The following is a 21,804-nucleotide window of genomic DNA, read 5'->3' on the forward strand; positions in this document are numbered from 1 at the left end:
TGGTAAGTGTGCAACTAGCTGACTTGGTCAAGGTAGTATAAGGACCAGCAATGAGGTATGAATATGTCAGGAATTTGCTCAATAAATTACAGTTATGATCATTATTGCTGTTAATACTATTTTGCTTAGAGATGCATTAAAAGAAGCTTTCAGTATAGAACTTTCACCTTTGACTAGATAAGTGGAAGCATGGGAATAGCTCTTGATTATTTTAGAGGTTTTGTATTATATAAAATTTCAAACACTTTAATAGAGAATTTAATAACATCCCACATTTATAAGCCAACTTCATTATTGTAAATTCATAGCCTTAACAGTATTTGAATTAAAGTTAAAATCATATCATTTTATCTATAAATATTTTATTGTATATATCTGTTAAAGGGAAGAATGTGGTTGATCAGATGGCTCAGTTGGTAAAGGTGCTTGCTGCTGAGTTCTGGTGTTGAGTTCAAGCTCCTGGGACCCACATGGCAGAGGAAGAGATCTGACTCTTGAAAGTTGTTCTCTGCATGCGCGCATGTGTGTGTGTGTGTGTGTGTGTGTGTGTGTGTGTGTGCGCACACACACACACACACAAATTTTTTTAAAAGAATCACTTATGAACAACTACAATATCTTTATCATACATCAAAGTAGCTCCTCAATGATATCAAATACCACACTTATTTGATTTTCTTATTTAAAATATGTTGTTCATGAGTACTTCCATCCTTTAACAGTATCTTGATTGGGGAAAGGGTCATAGCTGGCTCATCCATTTTACCTTGCTGTGTTGAATTTTTTTTGCCTTAGAAAATGATACTATGATCATATTTCATTGTTGTTAAAATCATCTTTTGTTATTAAGACTATGCCTGCTCTTGGACTTCCTTTCTCCCTGTTATTTGCCTTGTGCAATTTTGGTATGATGGTTTTTGTTTCATCTCATTATATTTTATTTTTCCATGCTTGGTTGTTATCTCTTATAAGCCTGTTCTTTCCTAAGGAGAGACAGAGAGGGAGTGGATCTGGGGGATGGGGTGGTGGGAGGAACTGAGAGAAGTAGAAGGAAGGGGTAACTATTATCAGAACATATTGTATGAGAAAAGGATCTATATCTTTTTTAAAACTTTTATTTAAAAGATTTTATTTTCATTTTACATACCAAGCACAGTTCCCCCTCCCCTCTTCACACTCCCCCATCTTCCCATCACCCAACCTCCCATCCACTTCTCAGAAAGGGTAAGGCCTCCCGTAGTGAGTCTACAAAGTCACCCATATCAAGTTGAGGCAGGACCAAGCGCCCCCATCCCATATCTCTACTGAACAAGGTATCCCTCCATAGGGAACCGGGCTCCAAAAAGTCAGTTCATGCACCAGGGATAAATCCTGGTCCCACTACCAGTGGCTCAACAGACTGCCCCAGTCACACAACTGTCACCCACATTCAGAGATCCTAGCTTGGTCCTATGCAGGTTCCCAGCTGTCAGTCCAGAGTCAGTGAGCTCCCACTAGCTCGGGTCGGCTGTCTCTGTGGGTTTTCCCATCATGATCTCAACCCCTTTGCTCATATAATACCCCCTCCCTCTCTTTAACTGAACTCCTGGAGCTTGACCCAGTGCTTAGCTGTGGATCTCAGCATCTGCTCCCTTCAGTTACTGGATGAAGGTTCTATGATGACAATTAGGGTGATCATCAGTCTGATTACAGGGGAAGAAGACCAGATCAGTTCAGGCACCCTCTCCACTATTGCTAGGAGTCTTAGCTGGGGTCATCCTTGTGGATTCCTGGGAATCCACAGCACCAGATTTCTACTAGATCTCATAATGGCTCACTCTACCAAGATATCTCTTTCCTTCCTCTCCCTCCCTGTTCCTCCCCCAGCTCAACCATCCTATTACCTCATGTTCTCCTCCTCCCCACTTCACCCTTTCCCACTCCCCAACCCTCCCAATTTACCCAGGAGATCTTACCTATTTCTGTTTCCCAGGGGCATCCATGCACATCTCTCCTAGGGTCGTGTATTATATGTTGGTTATCCTTTGCTTTACATCTAATATCCACTTATGAGTGAGTACATGCTGTGTTTGTCTTTCTGGGTCTAGAGTACCTGACTCAGGATGTTTTTTTCTGGTTCTATTCATTTGCCTGCAAATTTTAAGCTATCTTTTTTTTATCACTGAGTAGTACTCCATTGTGTAAATGTACCACATTTTCTTTATCAGTTCTTCAGGTGAGGGGCATCTAGGTTGTTTCCAGGTTCTGGCTATTATGAGTAATGCTGCTATGAACATAGCTGAGCAAGTGTGCTTGTGGTATGAATGTGCATCCTTTGGTATATACCCAAGAGTGGTATCACTTGGTCTTGAGGTAGATTGATTCCCAATTTTCTGAGAAACTGCCATACTGATTCATTTCCAAAGTGACTGTACAAGTTTGCACTCTCAGCAGCAGTAGAGGAATGTTCCCCTTACTCCACATCCTTTCGAGAATAAACATCAGTGTTTTTGGTCTTAGCCATTCTGACAGATGTAAGATGGTATCTCAGAGTCATTTTAGTTTGCATTTCCCCAATGGCTAAAGATGTTGAGAAATTCCTTAAATGTCTTTCAGCCATTTGAGTTTCTTATGTTGAAAATTTTCTATTTAGACCTGTACCCCATTTTTAAATTGGATTGTTTGGTATTTTGATGCCCAGTTTCTTGAGTTCTTTATATATTTTGGAGATCAGTCCTCTGTCTGATTTGGGGTTGGTGATGATCTTTTCCCATCCCGTAGGTGGCCATTTTGTCTTTTTTACCATGTCCTTTGCTTATAGAAGCTTTTCAATTTCAGGAGGTCCCATTTATTTATTGTTGCTCTCAGTGTCTGTGCTACTAGTGTTGTGTTCAGGAAGTAGTCTCTTGTGCCCATGTGTTCAAGGCTACTTCCTACTTTCTCTTCTATCAGGTTCAGTGTAACTGGATTTATGTTGAGGTCTTTGATCCACTTGGACTTGAAATATTTTGTGTATGGTCATAGATGATCTCTTGATATTCTTCTACATGTCCGCATCCAGTTATGACAGCATCATTTGTTGAAGATGCTTTCTTTTTTTCATTGTACAATTTTGGTTAAAAAAAAAAGAATCGGGTGTTCATAGGTGTGTGGATTATTGTCAGGGTCTTCAATTTGATTCCATTAATTCATGTGTCTGTTTTGTGCCAATACCAAGCTATTTTTATTACTTCAGCTCTACAGTATATATAACTCGAAGTCAGGGATGGTGATGCCTCTGGAGGTTCCTTTATTGTACAGGATTGTTTTGACTATCCTGTGTTTTTTTTTTCCATATGAAGTTGAGTATTATTCTTCTGAGGTCTGTGAAGAATTTTGATGGGTATTGCATTGAATATGTATATTGTTTTTGTTAGATTGCCATTTTTACTATGTTATTCTACATATTCAAGAACATGGGAGATCTTTCCATTTTCTGGTATCTTCTTCAATTTCTTTTTTCAGAGACTTAAAGTTCTTGTTATATAGGCCTTTCACTTGTTTGGTTAGAGTTGCCCCAAAATAATTATGTTATTTGTGGCTTTTGTAAAGGGTGATGTTTCCCTGATTTCATTTTCAGCTCGTTTATCATTGGTGTATAGGAGGGCTACTGATTTTTTGTTTTTTAGTTCCTCTTGTATCCAGCCATATTACTGAAGGCATTTATCAGCTGTAGGCATTCCCTGATAGAATTTTTGGGGCCACTTAATTTTGAGGTCACAATAAAAGAAAAAAAGGAATAATGTTGCCTTGTTAACTTGTGGTATAAGACATAGGTGAGAGATGATGGCGACTTCATTTCCTTTACAAAAGTGTGACATGTTGGATTAGAAACAGGAGAGTCGCTCAGCCCTAACCACCTGCTTTCTTTTTCCCTCTGAGATGACCATGGGCTTGTTTTTGGTTTGTTTGTTTTGAGTTTTTTTAAGTGTCTTGTTGGGCATGGTGCCACAAGCATTTAATCTCGGCACTCAGAAGGCAAATGCAGAGGTTCACTGATTTGATGTCAGTCAGGCTATACCATGAGACTTTGTCTCAAAAAGTTAATGATATAAATAAGTAGTCTTAACTACAAAAAAAATTGCTAGCTACTAGCTCAGGTGGCCTTAAATTTATACATTGATAAATTTAGAATGTGGTCAGAAATTATGCTAGCTTAGTAAAGTGGTGGTTGTAGGTTCTCCTTCAAGATCCCTGACTTAACTAACCCTGGGGAGTTGGCTAGGTTTCCTGTACCAGGAACAATTTCCCTCTTGTTGATCAGGGCCTTAAGTCCAGTTAGACAGCTGTTTGCTATCAACAAGATAAGAGTGGCACTGTTGCACCCTTAGGGATATGGTGCTATGCTGGCCATTCTTTTAGTTCAAAGGCAGCATAGCTCTGTTGTACTACCCCCCCCACCCCTCTCCTTTGGAAATTCACATGGAACTTTCTGGTACCTTGAAAGCTTGCCCTCTGGGAGGAGGCTTTCAGAGGAATTATTTTCTAATATTCATGTACTTATTACTTTCTATCTGAGAGGCCCACGAAAACATTTAAATTTGATGCTTTAACATTATCTGGAAGCAGAAGAATGACTCTGTAAAAGTGTTGGACTGAACTGCTTCGGCACAAGTTTCTAAGAGTAGGAAAAAAAACTACTCCATCAGTGGTCCAAGAATATGTATTCTTCAATACGTTTTGTGTGCGTGCGTGTGTGTAGAAAGAGATATAATTAAATATACAGATACACATGTAATTGATATGGGGAATGCTGTAATCTCTGAATCAGATCTTTGAGCTTCATGCTACAAACAGGACCTTGGGAAGGACTTTGAGGGGCTATCTCAGTTCCTTTATCCAGATGGTATGGTGAAGACCATGTAAATGAGTCAGAGGCCTGGTGTCTATCTGCTCACCATGTCTGTATCACTTTAGGAGTATATGTTTTATGAGCATGGACTCATGAGCAACGCATTCTTCTGGATACCGTTGGCCGCCAGTCTCACTCCTTACATCGCCATGAGCAGCATCAGTGACTACAAAGTAAGGAGCATGAAAGTCTTCAGATATCTCTCGTGCCCTGGAAAATTTCCTTTGACTCTTATGAACATAGATTGGCATGCAGGTGGTGAATCTAATGTTTGTGTTTGTGCCAATGTACAGTCAATCATTTCAATAATAGGTTGTCAAAATATGAATAAAATATATTTTTCTTAAACAGGAAAATGCCACGAACTAGTAGTAAGGACAACTTTTAAGTATGTATCACTTAGGCTCATTAATAGACACCTACCAACAGACATAGCCACACTCTCACTTGTTATGAAATTATTCAGTTAATTGTCAAGGTCCAATCAGTGCAGTATTTTGACTATTGTTGACCAGTGACATGGAAACCCCTCTTCGTGCCATCAGCATCAGCACCCGGTGCTTGTTACATCACCTTGAACCACATGAGTGCTCAGAAGATGTCTTTTTTGACTGGAGGTGATTTGAGTCTATTCTGATCTTAATGCTTCCATTTTCAGGCTGAATACATTTTGTAAGCTGTTTAATCACACGATTGCCTTAGTTTGTCACTGATGAATTGCATGATAGTTACAGTTGAATTAACGGTGGGTGTAACTGGAGGCTGTGCTTTCATTTCCCCCTATGTTGGGTGCCATTTGTAACTAGAGACTGAGCCACCCAGTCCCAAGAAATCACACAGAAACATATTAATCATAAACTGTTTGGCCTATTAGCTCTAGCTTATTAACTAGGTCTTACAACTTAAATTACTCCATTTTATTATTCTGTATTTTGTCATGAGGCTTGTGCCTTGTTACCACACATCTTTCTTCCCTGGTGGCTGTTCTTGTCCCTTTCTTAAGAGTGGGTTTAATGCTCTAAAAGCAATGATCCAGGCTTAAGGGGAAAGGTCTTGGATAAGTAAGAACAAATTCTGGGAGATAAGGCAGAGTCTGTCTTATCAAATAGCAAAGGATTACCAGGTGGTATAACTGCATCATTCGAGGAAGAGCAGCTGCACAATGCATTCCATTGAAGAGGTGAGCTGTGTGTCTGACTTTCCCGGCTTCTCCAGTGCTTATCTGTGTGTGCAAGGCCTTTCGGCCCTCTACCATAGAGTTTAGTCCAGAATTATCAATGTTCACATATATTACAAACCACCTGATATTTTCACAGAGATGAGAAATAGATATTTCAAATATGAACCAAAAGAAAAAAATTCCTGAGTTGATCTCTCAACTTTAACCTCTTTTTACCTCAGTGTTATTATTATCTACATTTGCTCTGGTGTAAAATTCTGGATTTATCTTTGTTTCTTTCCTTATTCCTTTTACATTCTACCTGTAATTCCTTTATGTTGTGTTTCTATTGGTCAAATGTATCACTTTCTTACTGTCACTGTTTATATCCTAGTCTGTATCATTACTCTTCCTGCCGGGACCACTGCAGTAGCTACCTGTTGGCATCCTTACTTGCAGTGAATCCTTCCACCCAACCAGAAAGAGCATTCAGAAGTTCAAACAGCAGTATCTGGTTAACTTCTCCTTGCAGCTAGGATTGTCTTAATTTTTTGCATTGCCCGTCAGAGCCGTGCACTATTCAGCTTCTGTCCAGTTCTCCTCTTTCTTTCTTTCTGCATATTTCCCTTTGCTCATCACACTTTTCAACATGGCTTTCACACTTACCATTATCAAATATCACTTGATCATTCTCTGAGACCCATTGCCTGCTCCTTTACCCTGTTCTTTTTACAGAAGACTTCTTGTTATTCATATCTCAGCCCCAAAATTATTTCAGACCAAGCCACCCCCCAGTGAGTAAGTCAGAATTGATTACCCATCATTGCCATGTGAACTCATTTAAGAAATATTTAAATGGCACTTAAAATCACAGGGCTTTTCACATTGGTTAACTGTTTTTTTCTCCCTAGGAATGAACACTATTAAAAATAGGATTATTTTTTCCTCTAAATTATACCTAGTCTATCACTTCGTATTTCAATGAACAATGGGTCAGTTTTCATTCTCCTATTCCTTACGAATTATTTTGAGTGTAGGAGTGTTTGTCTGCATGTGTGCTATGTATCACGTGCATCTGGTGCCCACAGAGGTCACTAAATTGTGCCAATTCCCTGGGACTAGAGGTACTGTCCCTGCTCAAAGTAGCCAAGCACAGAATCCAATAGCTGCCAATCCAAGAGCCATGCCCAACAGTTTATCAATTTTTATCCAAAGAAAATTAAACATGGAAAGTGTTGGATAAAGATCTATTAACATCAATATTCTTGATAGTATTAAAAAATGTTCAAGTCCTAGATAAATACCCTTATGGAAATTGAGTCAATCATTTATCTGTCTCATTTTGAAATATTACCACTTCCTCTAGGGTGTGGCTGTGGCAAATGGCAATGTCATTTGCAAAACAAAAGCAATAACTATAAAGGTATATAGTAAAACTAGTTGCCCTAATTATATATTTACAGTTACTCTTGTCTCAGCTTTTTAGAATTTTATAATGATCTTTCTGGGTTTTGTTTTTGTTTTTTGTTTTTTTATCAGAGAAAAGTTCTTTCCCAACTGTGGATCTCAGGCCTATACCCTTCTGCCTACTGGTGTGGACAGGCTCTGGTGGACATTCCCCTGTACTTTTCGATTCTCCTTCTCATGCAAATAATGGAATATGTTTTCAGCCAGGAGGAGATTATATTTATAATTGAAAACCTGTTAATTCAGGTAAGTGGTAAAAATTTAGAAACCCTTACATTTTGGAATAAAGTTTTATTGGAGCATCTTTTCCCACAAATGTTGTCACTAGGACCACAGAGTCCCCTTTGCAGGTTCTGTCTGGGTACCATTGATAAAAGAATTTAAAAATGTACTTAGAAAGGAACTTGAGAACAATTTATTAAGGTTCAAAAGAGACAATCCCAGGACATACAAGCTTGAAATATCATCAACTAACTGCCAAGAAGAGAGGGGCACTGGAACAAAAGTGAGGGAGTTAGACTTTGGTAGAGTACAAACAAGGAGATATGCCTTGGAGAAAAAGTAGAACTCTGTGAAAAGAGAAAGAACAAGATAGGCATTTTCACTGATAGAACGCAAAAAACTGTCCTTTTCCAGGCTGATAGGGGTTTTGGCACAAAATCAGCCCCAAAACAGCTCTCCACACTTTTGGATCAACAGAGTGGGAACTATTGCACATTGTTATCAATATTATTTGACTTAGTCCTGTGGTGAGCTGACAGTGCTCTGGAGTCTGAGGTCTCAGGATCTGAAAACAATAAGAAGAGGCAGTAACTAACAGCACTGGTAATTAATTGGCTTGCCTTTCTATTGTATTAACCTTGGACAAAGAACGACTAACAGACACCATCTTATATGGTCACTGTGCCCTTTAATGTTGGGCCATTTTGAAGCCCCTGCCATGAACCTAGCAGCTGGTTCCAAGCGTCCCTGGGACTACTATTGTCTCCCGAAAGGACAGAAACAGTTTATCTTAAGGTAGTTCTTTGAGAGTTTCATGCATAGCTTGATCGTATGTGTACCCCTGTCCCTCAACTCCTCCCCAGTTCACCTGCCCAACCTTTGTGGATCTCAGATATGTGAGGGAAAAAAACACTTCCACAACTAACCAAAGACACCAAACTTTATTTTAAAGGTACACCCAGGACTGGCCAGCCGTGTGTCTCTCCCTAAGTCAGAATTTTAGAGAGCAGCCCTGGGCTAGCTTTTTGAGGTCCCTTTTTATGGGGGAAGCCGTAAGGTTAAAAGAAAACAGTTACAAGGTGTTCACAGGGGCTGTTAGGAAAAAGACAGTGAAAAACACAAGAACAAAAGTAAGAATATGCATCATGTAAGTAGAGAGTTATTTGATGTGGGGTTCCCCTCTGTATGGTGTGGATACCATTGGTTAATAAAGAAACTGGCTTGGTCTCATAGGGTAGAACAGAGCAAGGTGGGGAAAACATAATTGTATGTTAGGAGAAAGGAGGCGGAGTCAGAGAGAAGCCAAGCAGTCTCCCCCAGCGACAGACACGCTGAAATTTTGCTGATGGGCCACAGCCTCATGGTGAATTAATGCAGTTTTTGTGTGGTTATTTTGGGGCTGAGCAGCCAAAGACAAACAAGCGGGCTTTTACAACAAATTGGTGCCCAATGTGGGGCTCGAACCCATGACCCTGAGATTGAGTCTCAAGCTCTACTGACTTGAGGTTAGTGGCCATGGGGGTAGATAAAGGTATCCTGAAAACACATTTTACAAGGCAAGGGATAGTCATGCATCATGTGGTCACGAGTTCAGTGTAGGTTCAAAGACAAGTTTTGCAAGGTGCATCAGGTTTAGAAAACAGAAACTTATTCCCTCTTACATTTATTTGCTTATTTTAATTGATTTATTTATTTTACATACCAACCACAGTTTCTCCTGACTCCTCTTTTTGTCTCCTCTCTCCCAGTACACCCCTTTTCCCTAGAAACCTATTCTTGTAGGGTATGGGTACTGAGCAGCAATATGGCTCCTGCTTTGACATGAAGCCATCATGGCTACTACTCTGGTTTCAAGTCTTACTTCCTTTAAAAAAAATCTTTCCAGACCAACCCATGCTGCCCAAGTAGTCTGACAAGTATGGTCTTCAACTGGAGATTATACAATTTGCCAGTGGCTACATTCTTAGAAAACACCACCTCTCCATAGCTAATACTTGCCAGTAGCTCCATGGCTTGGAGTGGAATTGTAGGTCTAACCTTTCTCTCCATACTGAGATTTGGTCTGGCTTGAGCCTGCAAGGTCTGGTGCATGAGTTCACAGGGGCAGCTGTCCTGCTGTGTCCAGATGTTTCTTTTGGTCATTTACCACCTCAGGCTCTTACATTCATGTCACCTCCTCCCTCTTCTGCAGTGACCTCTGAGCTGGTGGGGAGAGGTGAGTGGTGTTTAGGACTGTTTATGTAGTGTTATGTGGTGTTTAGTGGTGTTTATGTCTTGTTTAGGACTAAGCGTTCTGCAATCTCTTACACTCTGCACTTTGACCGGTTGTATTGATGTACTACCATCATCATGATAGTTGTATCATGTAGTTACCATCATCATGACCGGTTGTATCCATGTACTACCAATAGAAGGTTCTTCACACTGGTTTATCAAGCCATAGAAGACTAATACTCAAAAATTCATCACAAGCAGTTTATAAATGTTCCATTTGAGCACATTTAAATTAATTAAATTTGTCTACTCTTATATTTTCAAAATTCCTTATGTACCAGGTATTAGCAGTCATCAGTTAGGCCATTCGTTTGAGAGGAAGCAGACATTTAGGTACTCATGTCTCAAATGATGCCTGGAAAGGAAATGGCAGCAGGGGGTCTTTTCATTCCCCCTCTTCCTGCCTAGCCTCCCCCACCATATTATAATTGTTAAACCAAAGAATTTCAAATTGCCTCTGCTGTTATTTTGAAGAGTTGAGGAGTAATTATGAATACTCTCCGAAGTGGTAGTCACCTTTGTAACCTGAATGTTTCTGTTTTCAGACCCTGTGCAGTATTGGATATGCATCATCTCTTGTTTTCTTGACATATATAATTTCATTCATTTTTCGTAATGGTAGAAAAAATAGTGGTGTTTGGTCACTTTTCTTCTTGACTGTAAGTATGCCTGTGATGTTTCCTTCTTGTTTTATTTTTAACTTTCTTGAATAAATCTAGGAACATGTATTTTATTTTAGTTAAAATCTGTTTTGGACTTCATTATTTTCTGTTACGCATATGTGTGCTTTGCCTACTTGTATGTATGTGTAGCACATGTGTGCCTGTCCCTGTGGAGTTCAGAAGAGGACATCAGATCCCTTGGAACTGGAGTTAGAGATGGTTATGAGAGGCCACGTATGCCTGAGAAATGAACCTGGGTCCCCTTGAAGGGCAGCAGGAGCTCTTAAACACTAAGCCTCCCCAGCCTCAAGGACCATATCATTGCACTAAGCAGAATGGCAAATTAATAATTCTTTTTACAAAATCTTAACTGCTCTAAGATAATGATAAATCTATGGAAATTGAACTGTATGTGGGGGTGTATGTCTACAGAGCTTGAGGTATCTGGGAGAAAGAGATTTCTACCTCACAGCCATTCATTTCTTTCCGTTGCTATATTATACCATTGATAGATATATCCATCAATTGATTTATCCATTGCTGATGTCTACCAAATGACTTCCTGTTTGGAGCTATTATTAATAATACTGACAGGAAGTCCGTGTTGTGTATACTTGGCACATTTGTATACATGCATATATGTATTTGGGGATACAAACCTAGCAGTAGAATTCTTAGGCATTTTTATATACTTGCCTTGATATATTTTGTAAATGAGTTGTTTACAGCAACATGAACTCAAGGGATTTATTTCTTATGCAGTTTCTTCAAAACAAAAGCCAAATAAAACTCTTCGGTACACACAATAATTTTACCAGTGTTTATAACATCTTTATAAATAATTGCCCAAATATAAAGCTAACAAAAATATATCAAGATGATAATGATTAAATAAATGAAAGTATATCTATGTGATATAATTTTATTTGGTTCTAACAAGAAGTAAGCTATCAACCCCTGGAAAGACAAGAAATAAATTTAAAGACAACATGAAAATGCTACATATCATGATTTTTTTTTTGCTTTCTTTTTTTTATTAATTTATAAAAGTTTCCACTTCCGCCCCTCCTCCCAACACCCTCCCACTCCCCCCACTCCCTCTCCTCCTCCCTCTCCATCCCTAAGAGCAGTCAGGGTTTCCTGCCCTGTGGGAAGTTCAAGTTCCTCCCCCCTCCCTCCAGGTCTAGGAAGATGAGCATCCAAACAGACTAGGATCCCAAAAAGCCAGTACATGCAGAGGAAACAAGTCCCAGTGCCATTATCAATGGCTTCTCAGGCAGTCCCCGTGCCAGCCACATTCAGAGAATCCGGTTTGATCACGTGCTCATTCAGTCCCAGTCCAGCTGGCCTTGGTGAGCTCTCATTAGATCAGTCCCCTTGTATCAGTGGGTGAACACTCTCCTCATGGTCCTGCTTTTCTTGTTCATGTTCTCTCCCATTCTGCTCCTCATTTGGATCTTGGGGGCTCAGTCCAGTGCTCCAATGTGGGTCTCTGTCTCTATCTCCATCCATCGCCAAAATATTCATCAGTATGGTTATGGGCCAAGGCCAGTTCAGGCACCCTCTCCTCTGCTGTCCAGGGAACAATCTGGGGATCTCTCCTTGGACCTGAGAACCCCTCAAGAATCAAGTCTCTTGTAAACCCTAAAATGGCTCCCTTAGTTGAGATATATACTTCCCTGCTCCCATATCCATCCTTTCTCCCTCCCCCCATCCCAATCCCCCAAGCTTTCCCCAATCCTCCCCTACTCCCCTCTCTCTAACCCTCTCCCCTTCCGTCCCTCCGCCCCCCCCCCGTGCATCCAAGGTTGCCTGGCACTCTTGGCTACTTCCAATATCCAGGAGGATAACTACATGATTTTCTTCAGGTTCATCTTCTTATTTAGCTTCTCTAGGATCACGACTAATCGGCTCAAAGACCTTTAATTATGGCTAGAATCCACTTATGAGTGAGTACATGCCATATTCCTCTTTTTGTGTCTGGGTTACCTCACTCAGTAAAGCATTTTCTATTTCCATTGAATCTATAGATTGCTTTTGGTAGAATTGCCATTTTTACTATGTTGATTCTCCCAATCCAAGAATAGGGGAGATCTTTCCATTTTCTGGTATCCTCTTCAATTTCTTTCTTTAAGACTTAAAGTTCTTGTCAAATAGGTCTTTCACTTCCTTGGTTAGAGTTATCTCAAGATATTTTATGCTATTTGTGGCTATCGTGAAAGGTGAAGTTTCTCTGATTTCCCTCCCTGCTTTTTTATCCTTTGTGTATAGGAGGGCAACTGATTTTTTGGAGTTGATCTTGTACCCTGTCACATTACTAAAGGTGTTTATGAGCTGTAGGAGTTCTTTGGTAGAGTTTTTGGGGTCGCTTATGTACACTATCATATCATCTGCAAATAACGAGAGTTTAACTTCTTCCTTTCCAATTCGAATCCCCTTGATCCCCTTATGTTGTCGTATTGCTATTGCTAGAACTTCAAGCACTATATTGAAGAAGAATGGGGAGAGTGGACAGCCTTTACGTGTTCCTGATTTCAATGGAATGGCTTTGAGTTTCTTTCCATTCAGTTTGATGCTAGCTGTCGGCTTGCTGTAAATAGCTTTTATTATATTTAGGAATGATCCTTGTATCCACAATCTCTTCAATACCTTTATCATAAATGGGTGTTGAATTTTGTCAAATGCTTTTTCAGCATCTAATGAAATAATCATATGGTTTTTTTTTCTTTCAGTTTATTTATATGATGGATTACATTGATAGATTTGCGTATGTTGAACCAACCCTGCATCTCTGGGATGAAGCCTACTTGATCATAATGGATAATTTTTCTAATGTGTTCTTGGATTCGGTTTGCCAGGATTTTGTTGAGAATTTTTGCGTCGATGTTCATGCGTGATATTGGCCTGTAATTCTCTTTCTTGGTTGTATCTTTATGTGGTTTTGGTATCAGGGTAACTGTAGCTTCATAAAAAGAATTTGGCAATGACTCTTCTGTTTCTATATTGTGAAATACATTAAGAAGTATAGGTATTAGCACTCCTTGGAAGTTCTGATAGAATTCTGCATTGAAACCATCTGGTCCTGGGCTTTTTTTTGGTCGGGAGGTTTTTAATAACAGCTTCTAATTCTTCATGACTAACAGGTCTATTTAGATTGTTCACCTGGTCTTGATTTAACTTTGGTAAATGGTACTTATCTAAAAACCAGTACATTTCTTGTACATTTTCCAACTTTGTGGCATATAAGCTTTCGTAGTAGGATCTAATGATTCTCTGAATTTCCTCTGTGTCTGTTGTTATGTCCCCCTTTTCACTTCTGATCTTATTAATTTGAATGTTCTCTCTCTGCCGTTTGATTAGTTTGGCTAGGGGTTTGTCAATCTTATTGATTTTCCCCAAGAACCAACTTTTTGTTTCGTTGATTCTTTGGATTGTTTTCTGTGTTTTGTTGATTTCAGCCCTCAGTTTGATTATTTCCAGTCTTCTACTCCTCCTGGTTGAGTCTGCTTCTTTTTTTTCTAGAGCTTTCAGGTGTGCTGTTAAGTCTCCAATGTGTGCTTTCTCCATTTTCTTTAATTGGGCACTTAGTGCTATGAACTTTCCTCTTAGCACTGTTTCATTGTGTCCCATAGGTTTGAGTATGTTGTGTCTTTATTTTCGTTAAATTCAAGGAAGACTTTAATTTCTTTCTTTATTTCTCCCTTGACCCAGGGGTGATTCAGTAGTTGACTGTTCAACTTCCATGAGTTTGTAGGCTTTCTGGTGTTAGAATTGTTATTGAATTCTAACTTTATTCCATGGTGATCTGACAAGACACAGGTGGTTACTAATATTTTTTTGTATCTGTAGAAGTTTGCTTTGTTACCGAGTATGTGGTCAATTTTCAAGAAGGTTCCATGAGCTGCAGAGAAGAAGGTATATTCTTTCCTATTTGGGTGGAATGTTCTATAGATATCTGTTAAGTCCATTTGATTCATTACCTCTATTAATTCTCTTATTTCTCTGTTTGGTTTCTGTCTGATTGACCTGTCCATTGGTGAGAGAGGTGTATTGAAGTCTCCTACTATTAGTGTGTGTGGTTTGATGACTGCCTCGAGTTCTAAAAGTTTTTCTTTTACATAAGTGGGTGCTTTTATATTGGGGCATAGATATTCAGGATTGAGACTTCCTCCTGATGAATTGTTCCTGTCATGAGTATAAAATGTCTGTCTCCATCTCTTCTGATTGATTTTAGTTTGAAGTCAATTTTGTTGGAAATTAGAATGACCACACCTGCTTGTTTCTTAGGTCCGTTTGCTTGAAAAACCTTTTCCCAACCCTTAACTCTGAGTAGATGTCTGTCTTTGTTGTTGAGGGGTGTTTCTTGTAAACAGCAGAATGTTGGATCCTGTTTTCGTATCCAATCTCTTAGTCTGTGCCTTTTTATAGGTGAATTGAGTCCATTAATATTAAGTGATATTAATGACCAGTGGTTGTTGACTCTGGTTATTATTATTTTTTGTTTGTTTGTTTAATAGAGTTTGTATGTGTCCCTTCTTTGAGTTAAGCTCGTGAAGGGTCGCTAGATGTCTGAGTTATTGTAGGCAGTGTTGGCAATGTTGGATTCCTTAGGTTGCGATTTTCCTTCTATTACTTTCTGTAAGGCTGGGTTTGTGGCTACGAATTGTTTAAATTTGTTCTTATCCTGGAATATTTTGTTTTCTCCATTGATAGTGAATGATAGCTTGGCTGGGTATAATAGTCTGGGTTTGCATCCATGGTCTCTTAGTTTCTGCAGTACCTCTATCCTGGACCTTCTGGCTTTCATGGTTTCCATAGAGAAGTCCGGTGTAAGTCTGATAGGTTTACCTTTATAAGTTACTTGACCTTTTTCCTTTGCAGCTCTTAATAGTCTTTCTTTAATCTGTATGTTTGTGTTTTGATTATTATATGGCGAGGGGATTTTTTTTTATCAAGTCTATTTGGTGTTCTACATGCTTCTTGAATCTTCATAGGAATATCATTCCTTTGGTTGGGAAAGTTTTCTTCTATAATGTTGTTGAATATATTTTCTTGGCCTTTGATCTGCAATTCTTCTCCTTCTTCAATCCCTATTATTCTTAGATTTGGTTTTTTTAATTGTGTCCCAGATTTCTTGAACGTTTTGTGATGAGAATTTGTTGGATTTGCCATTTTCTTTGATCAGAGCGTTTATTTTCTCTATGGTATCTTCAGAATCTGAGATTCATTCTTCTATCTCTTGTATTCTCTTGGTTATGCTTGATTCTGTAGACTCTGTTCGTTGACCTAGATTTTCCATATCCAGTCGGCCCTCGGTTTGTGTTTTCTTCATTGCCTCCATTTCAGTTTTCAATTCTTGAACTGTTTCCATTACCTGTTTGATCGTTTTTTCTTGGTTTCCCAGGGTATCATTTATGGATTTACTCATCTTTAAAACTTTTTGTTATACTTCTCATCCATTTCTCTATTCATTTCTTCAAACTTTGTGTTATACTTCTTATCCAGTTCTTTAAGGGAGTTATTCATATCCTGTTTAAGGAACTCTATTGCTTTCATAATGGCACTTTTTTTCCACTTCTTCTGGATTAAGGTGTTCAAGTCCTTCTATTGTAGGATCGCTTGGATCTGGTGTTTTCATGTTGTTTTTCAGATTGTTGGAGGAGTTCTTGCCTTGGCATCTGCCCATCTCTTCCTTCAAATGCTCTCTATTGGATCTTCTGATACCAGGTCAGGTTCCCTTGTTGGACAGGGGCTTCACTGACAGAAGGCCTACCTTTCCTCAGGCAGGCTATTGAAACACAGGAACTGCCTCCTGCCGGGTTGCACTTACAGCCCAGGCCCAGCTCCCAAGGCAGCTGAGCTGGGGAAATTTTATGGCCCCAGGGGGAAGGGAGGAATAGAGGAAGGTGTACCTGGGTGAAAGCTGGGATAGGAGGCGGGAGAGCTTAGCAGGGTGGAGCCACCCCTGCAGGGTGACCAGGGAGTCAAGGGGGTTGGGGAAAGTCTGAACTTCTCCTTGCTGGGCTTCTGCCACAGGCCAGGAGCAAACTCACCCCTCTGATGGATGTCTGCTAGAGGATCAATGCCCCTTGCTGGCCAGGAATGTCGCTGAGTTGACACAGGGCCTACCTGTCCTCAGGCAGGCTATTGAAACACAGGAACTGCCTCCTGCCAGGTTGTGCCTCTACATATCATGATTTTAATTACATGGTATTCCAGAAAAACTATGAAAATAATAAAAAGTTTAGTTGGTGTCAAGAATTTTGGATGTAGAAAGATGTGTAGGTAAGCCTGGAGAACTTTTATGGAAATGACCTGTTTTGTATAATACAATAATGGTAAATACACGTTATTATAACTTTAACAAGACCTATAGATGGTACAGCAATAATAATAAACTCTCATACAAAATGTCCCTGGAGATTAAATAAAATTTTGAAAAAGAGATAACATATTTAAATCCTTAGACAGGTTAAAAAAAACATAAAGAGTATTGTTCTTTTTGGAAAATGATTTTAAAATTGGGAAAGATAATATTAATGGGTCTGTAGCTTAGAGATAAAGTACTTGCTTTACATGAGTAATGCTGTACTACATGTGTACCTGTGTGTGTATGTGCATGTGTGTGCGTGTGTGTGTGTGCAGATGGGAAGAGACCTATGCATGTATACATGTGCACATGTGTGCATGTCTATGAAAATTCTTGTTATATCTACTTAGACAAAGGATAGTATTCTAGATAAAAAAGACAGTAAAGCCAGCCTACAAGAACTTGTCTTCTTTTTATGGTTTTTCGAGATAGAGTTTCTCTGTGTAGCATTTGCTGTCCTGGAAATCACTCTGTAGATCAGGCTGGCCTCAAATTCACAGAGATCTGCCTGCCTCTGCATCCTGAGCTCTGGGTTTAATTAAACTTGTCTGGCTTGGAAGAAACTTAAAAGAATAATAATAATAATAATAATAATAATGAGGACACGGAGCCAGACATTGAGTATGGTACTAGAAGGAGGAGAAGGTAGTGTTGGATGCATATGATCAGTGTACAGTGTATAAATGTATGGTAGCTTGCAAAGAGTAAAAATATCTAAATATTTCAAAAAGAATAATAATGAACAATAACCAACAATGACTGACTCTAGAATGCAATGTTGATAGAGTATTAGCAACTATCAAAATAAATGTGGAAATCACATATGTTGAGGAAACATCACATGGTTTCTGAAACATGCCCGATAAAAAACAAACATGGATTCAAGAGCACAGATGTGAGATGCCAATGGCAAATCCCATATTAAATGTTAAGATTATGAATTACTCATTTGGTGTTGGCAGTTGGACAGTGATAGCTACAAGAGTTAACTAGAACACCTTGAGTGACTGAGGCATGGCATCATGCACACTCCACTCATGGCTTTTAGAGGAACAGATTGTCACAAACTTTTTGAAAATATTTTAGACAACTGCTGATTTTTAATTGCCCAAGAAGATTTTTATTTGTGGGAGGTGGACATATGGACAAATGGTTAAAAGTGTTGACTTCTCTTCCAGAGGACTTACATGGTGGCTCACAGATGTCTATAACTTTTATCCCAGGGAATCCAACATCCTCTTTTGGCCTCCCCAAGTACTAGGCATTCACATAGTATGCAGACGTACGTGTAGGCAAAAATAAAATCCTGTACACATAAAATAATAATAGGAATGGGAAACTTAATAAAAAGATTTTAATCTCTAACACTGAAAGCATCAATATGGAAAATATTAATATATACCACAATTAATATAATCAAAAAAATCCAATAACAAAATTTTGGTTTTTTTTGTTTTTTTTTCTTTTTTAAAATTTATTTATTTATTTATTAAAAATTTCCACCTCCTCCCCGCCTCAAAATTTGAAGACAAAATTATAAATTCTTACATATTCAATCAAGAAAATATCCAGCTATGAAAATTAATAGCCAGTATCCTTAGACTTAGAAATATATCCAAGATTTATGTAGAAGTAAAAAAAAATGCATAGAAGAGAATAACCAAAAAATGCCATCATCAAAATCTGCTTTTTATACATACTGTTTGAAAAGCAATGCCTGATGTGGGATTTCCCTCTGTATGCTTTGAATACAATTTGGGAATAAAGAAACTGCCTTGGCCTGTTGATAGGGCAGAACTTAGGTAAGCTGGGAAAATTAAACTGAACGCTGGGAGAAAGACGGCAGAGTCAGAGAGAAACCATGCAGCCACCACTGGAAACAGACGTGTTAAAACTTTGCTGGTAGGCCACAAAGTCATGATGATACACAGATTAATGGAGATGGGTTAAATTAAGATGTAAGAGTTAGCCAATAAGAAGCTAGAGCTAATGGGCCAAGCAGTGGTTTGAATAATATAGTTTCTGTGTGATTATTTCGGGACTGAGCAGCCAGGAATCAACAAGCGGCTCCTAACAACAAATGCCTTCCAATAAAATTATGACTTAGCTTGTAACACAAAGGGGAAAGTACATTGGCATTGCTCTATTGCATGAGGCAGAAATCTATAATAGGAACACTGATGAGATGAATTCCTGTTCTCTTTGAAAATAAGCTGTAGTTCATATCACTACACTTCAGTGACACCAGACTGTGCTTTCATTTCAGGTCACCATCTTCTCTTTAGTTGCTACTCAGATAAATGCGTACGGATTTCTAGGGCTCCTATTCGGCACCCTTTTAATTCCACCCTTCACGCTGGTTGGCTCTCTATTCATTTTTTCTGAGGTAAGTCGTCTTCTTCTTCTCCTACCATCTTCAAGTGTAAAGCCAGCGAAGGAAGTCTCGAGGATGAGAAACACAGGGCAAGTCAGCTCCTGGCATGCAGTGTTTGAAGCTGTGATTCCCAGGAAGTGATTTCTATAGAACGTACAAAGGGCACAGCCGCACTCCCTGTTAAGTCCTGCCCTGGTTCATGAAGCCCAAGGCAACTCCAGACTAGAAGCATTTCACAGTCTTCATTCCTAGGAGCCCTATAAGTCAAAAGGAAAGCTCCTCTTCTGTTCACAGTAGGATGTATTATGTGAAAAGGAGCACACAACAGCCAAGTTGCATATATTGATCTGGAGTCTAGCCTATGGGGAGACCGAGATACCTGAGATTTATCAGTTTATGGGTGTTGGTAACAACAGTATAACTTAGTAATATAGCTTACACAGCAGATAGAAGTTCAACTAAAAAGAGAGCCAGCACTTGACCTTGAACTCCAAACTTTAGAGGTTTGGAGAGAGGAAGTGTGAGTAAATCAGTGAGAGTGAATAGGAGCCAGAGAAATGGCTGACTTCAGACCACCACATCCCCTCGCCCACGCAGCTAAGTGGCCGTTTCCAGGGGTGAAATAGGAATGTTTCTATACGTAAAGACCGATTAAGCCACCGACTGCTACTGAACAGTCCAGAAGGATACTGGGAAAAGACAATTCTGTCTAAGGACATGAAGGTCACTGGTGACATTAGCGGTGTCCGTTTTGACGGAAGCATCAGCTTTACCAAATGAGCCTGGTAGAGACTGTTAGGCGAGCAAGCGCTGGCGGCGTCTCTCGGCAAGTATGCCTATGCATTTTCTGTCAAGATAGCAGAAGTGACGAACAGGTGAATCAGGAAGATGGCCAATGTTTTTAATTCATTTTTTTCCTAAGCAATGTCATACTGCGCTGATGTGAAATAGGAAATTTCTCATAGTAATGGAGAGGAACATTATCCAGGGAGTAAACTCTGAAAAGCCGGGTGAAAACCATCAGCATGAGTGTACAAGTGGAGAGGTTGCTGTCGACAGTCATTGCCTGTGTGTGACATGTTTGAGGCAGGATTAGCATTTTGATACCAGAAGAAAATGCATGAATGTGGTGATATTCTGTTTGTGATCTTACAAATAAAGCTCACAGAGAGGGTTAGCTTCAGAAAGGCTTGCCTGTGTCTTCAGGGCCCTGCCTGCACTGTCCACAGTCTTGCTCACTCCCGGTGTGGCACAGAACAATATCCTGCCTCCTGGTCTGGGGACAAGCTCAAGTTCATGGAAACACTGAGGAACAAGAACAAACTACCATAGTCAGAAACAGACTCCACCCAGTACCCAGGTTACATAGATTCATTGTAGAAAGGATGAATTATGAATAGGAGCATTCATGTCAACATGTCTTCTCATTTTGCAGATTTCTTATGACTCTATGGATTACATAGGAGCCTCAGAATCTCAAGTTGTGTTTCTGGCATTGCTCATAGTAAGATGGCATTTCCTTTTTAATGGTTTTGCACTAGGAGACACATTTGTACATTTTCTTACTTTCTCTTTATTTATCCTCTGTCCTTTACGGTGTTCATCTTGATCTCATCCATTTCCCAGTCCCTTCTCACCTACGCTCTGCCTCCCCCAATATAAAACAAAATTTAAGAGAGAAAAAAGGGGGAGATTAGAAATCTTGTTGTGGAAGCTGCAATGTGACACATTAAGTCACGTAGTAAACCCCTTTATTCATGTATCTTTACTTGAAAGTATTCATTGCAAAGAGTCATTGGTCTGCTTGGAGCCCTCTGGTTTCAATGACACTGTTGATGCTGGGTCCTCACGAGGACCCAGCAGCTGCCCAGGCCCAGAACCAGGGTTATGACTTGGTGTGTCCTAACATTCACCCCATTTGCAACCTGCTGAAGCACATGCAGGGGCTTGACCCACAGACCAAACCTTCAGGACCTCCACAACACAGGACAGCATTTGTGTAGAGGGAGCGGCGGGCTGTGTCCCGCCACCTGGCTCCTGGCTAGCTTTATCCGAAATAATTACACGGAAACTGTATTCATTTAAACATTGCTTGGCCAATTATCTGTAGCCTCTTATTGGCTAACTCTTACATATTGATCTAACCCATTTCTAATAATCTGTGTAGCACCACGAGGTGGTGGCTTCCCAGGACGATTCTAACATGTGGCTGTCTTGGAGAGGAGAGTCATGGCATCTGCGTCACTGCCTTCTTCCTCCCAGCATTCTGTTCTGTCTACTCCACCTACCTAAGCTGCTGTCCTATCAAAAGCCAAGGCAGTTTCTTTATTAACCAATGAAAGTAACACATAGACAGTTAACCCTCCTCCATCACATTTGTACATTTTAAATGTTTCTTTGAGTTTC

General features: G+C 39.6%; 1 protein-coding gene across 5 annotated transcripts in view; it reads left to right on the forward strand.

Annotated features, from left to right (window-relative positions):
- Abca9 (ATP binding cassette subfamily A member 9) overlaps nucleotides 1-21,804 on the forward strand; it is an 84,416-nt gene that overhangs the window by 44,576 nt on the left and 18,036 nt on the right. For 4 of the 5 annotated variants that reach the window (XM_048446105.3, XM_048446104.3, XM_048446107.3 and 1 more), the window contains 5 exons: nucleotides 4,936-5,043; nucleotides 7,569-7,742; nucleotides 10,538-10,651; nucleotides 19,291-19,410; nucleotides 20,834-20,902. In XM_048446105.3, coding sequence (XP_048302062.3) covers nucleotides 4,936-5,043; nucleotides 7,569-7,742; nucleotides 10,538-10,651; nucleotides 19,291-19,410; nucleotides 20,834-20,902 — 585 coding nt within the window. The remainder of the gene's footprint in view (nucleotides 1-4,935; nucleotides 5,044-7,568; nucleotides 7,743-10,537; nucleotides 10,652-19,290; nucleotides 19,411-20,833; nucleotides 20,903-21,804) is intronic. The other variant, XM_087909836.1, reaches the window with a different exon arrangement.

Source organism: Myodes glareolus, chromosome 9 (genome assembly GCF_982192425.1).
Source record: "Myodes glareolus chromosome 9, mMyoGla1.1, whole genome shotgun sequence".
NCBI lineage: Eukaryota > Metazoa > Chordata > Mammalia > Rodentia > Cricetidae > Myodes > Myodes glareolus.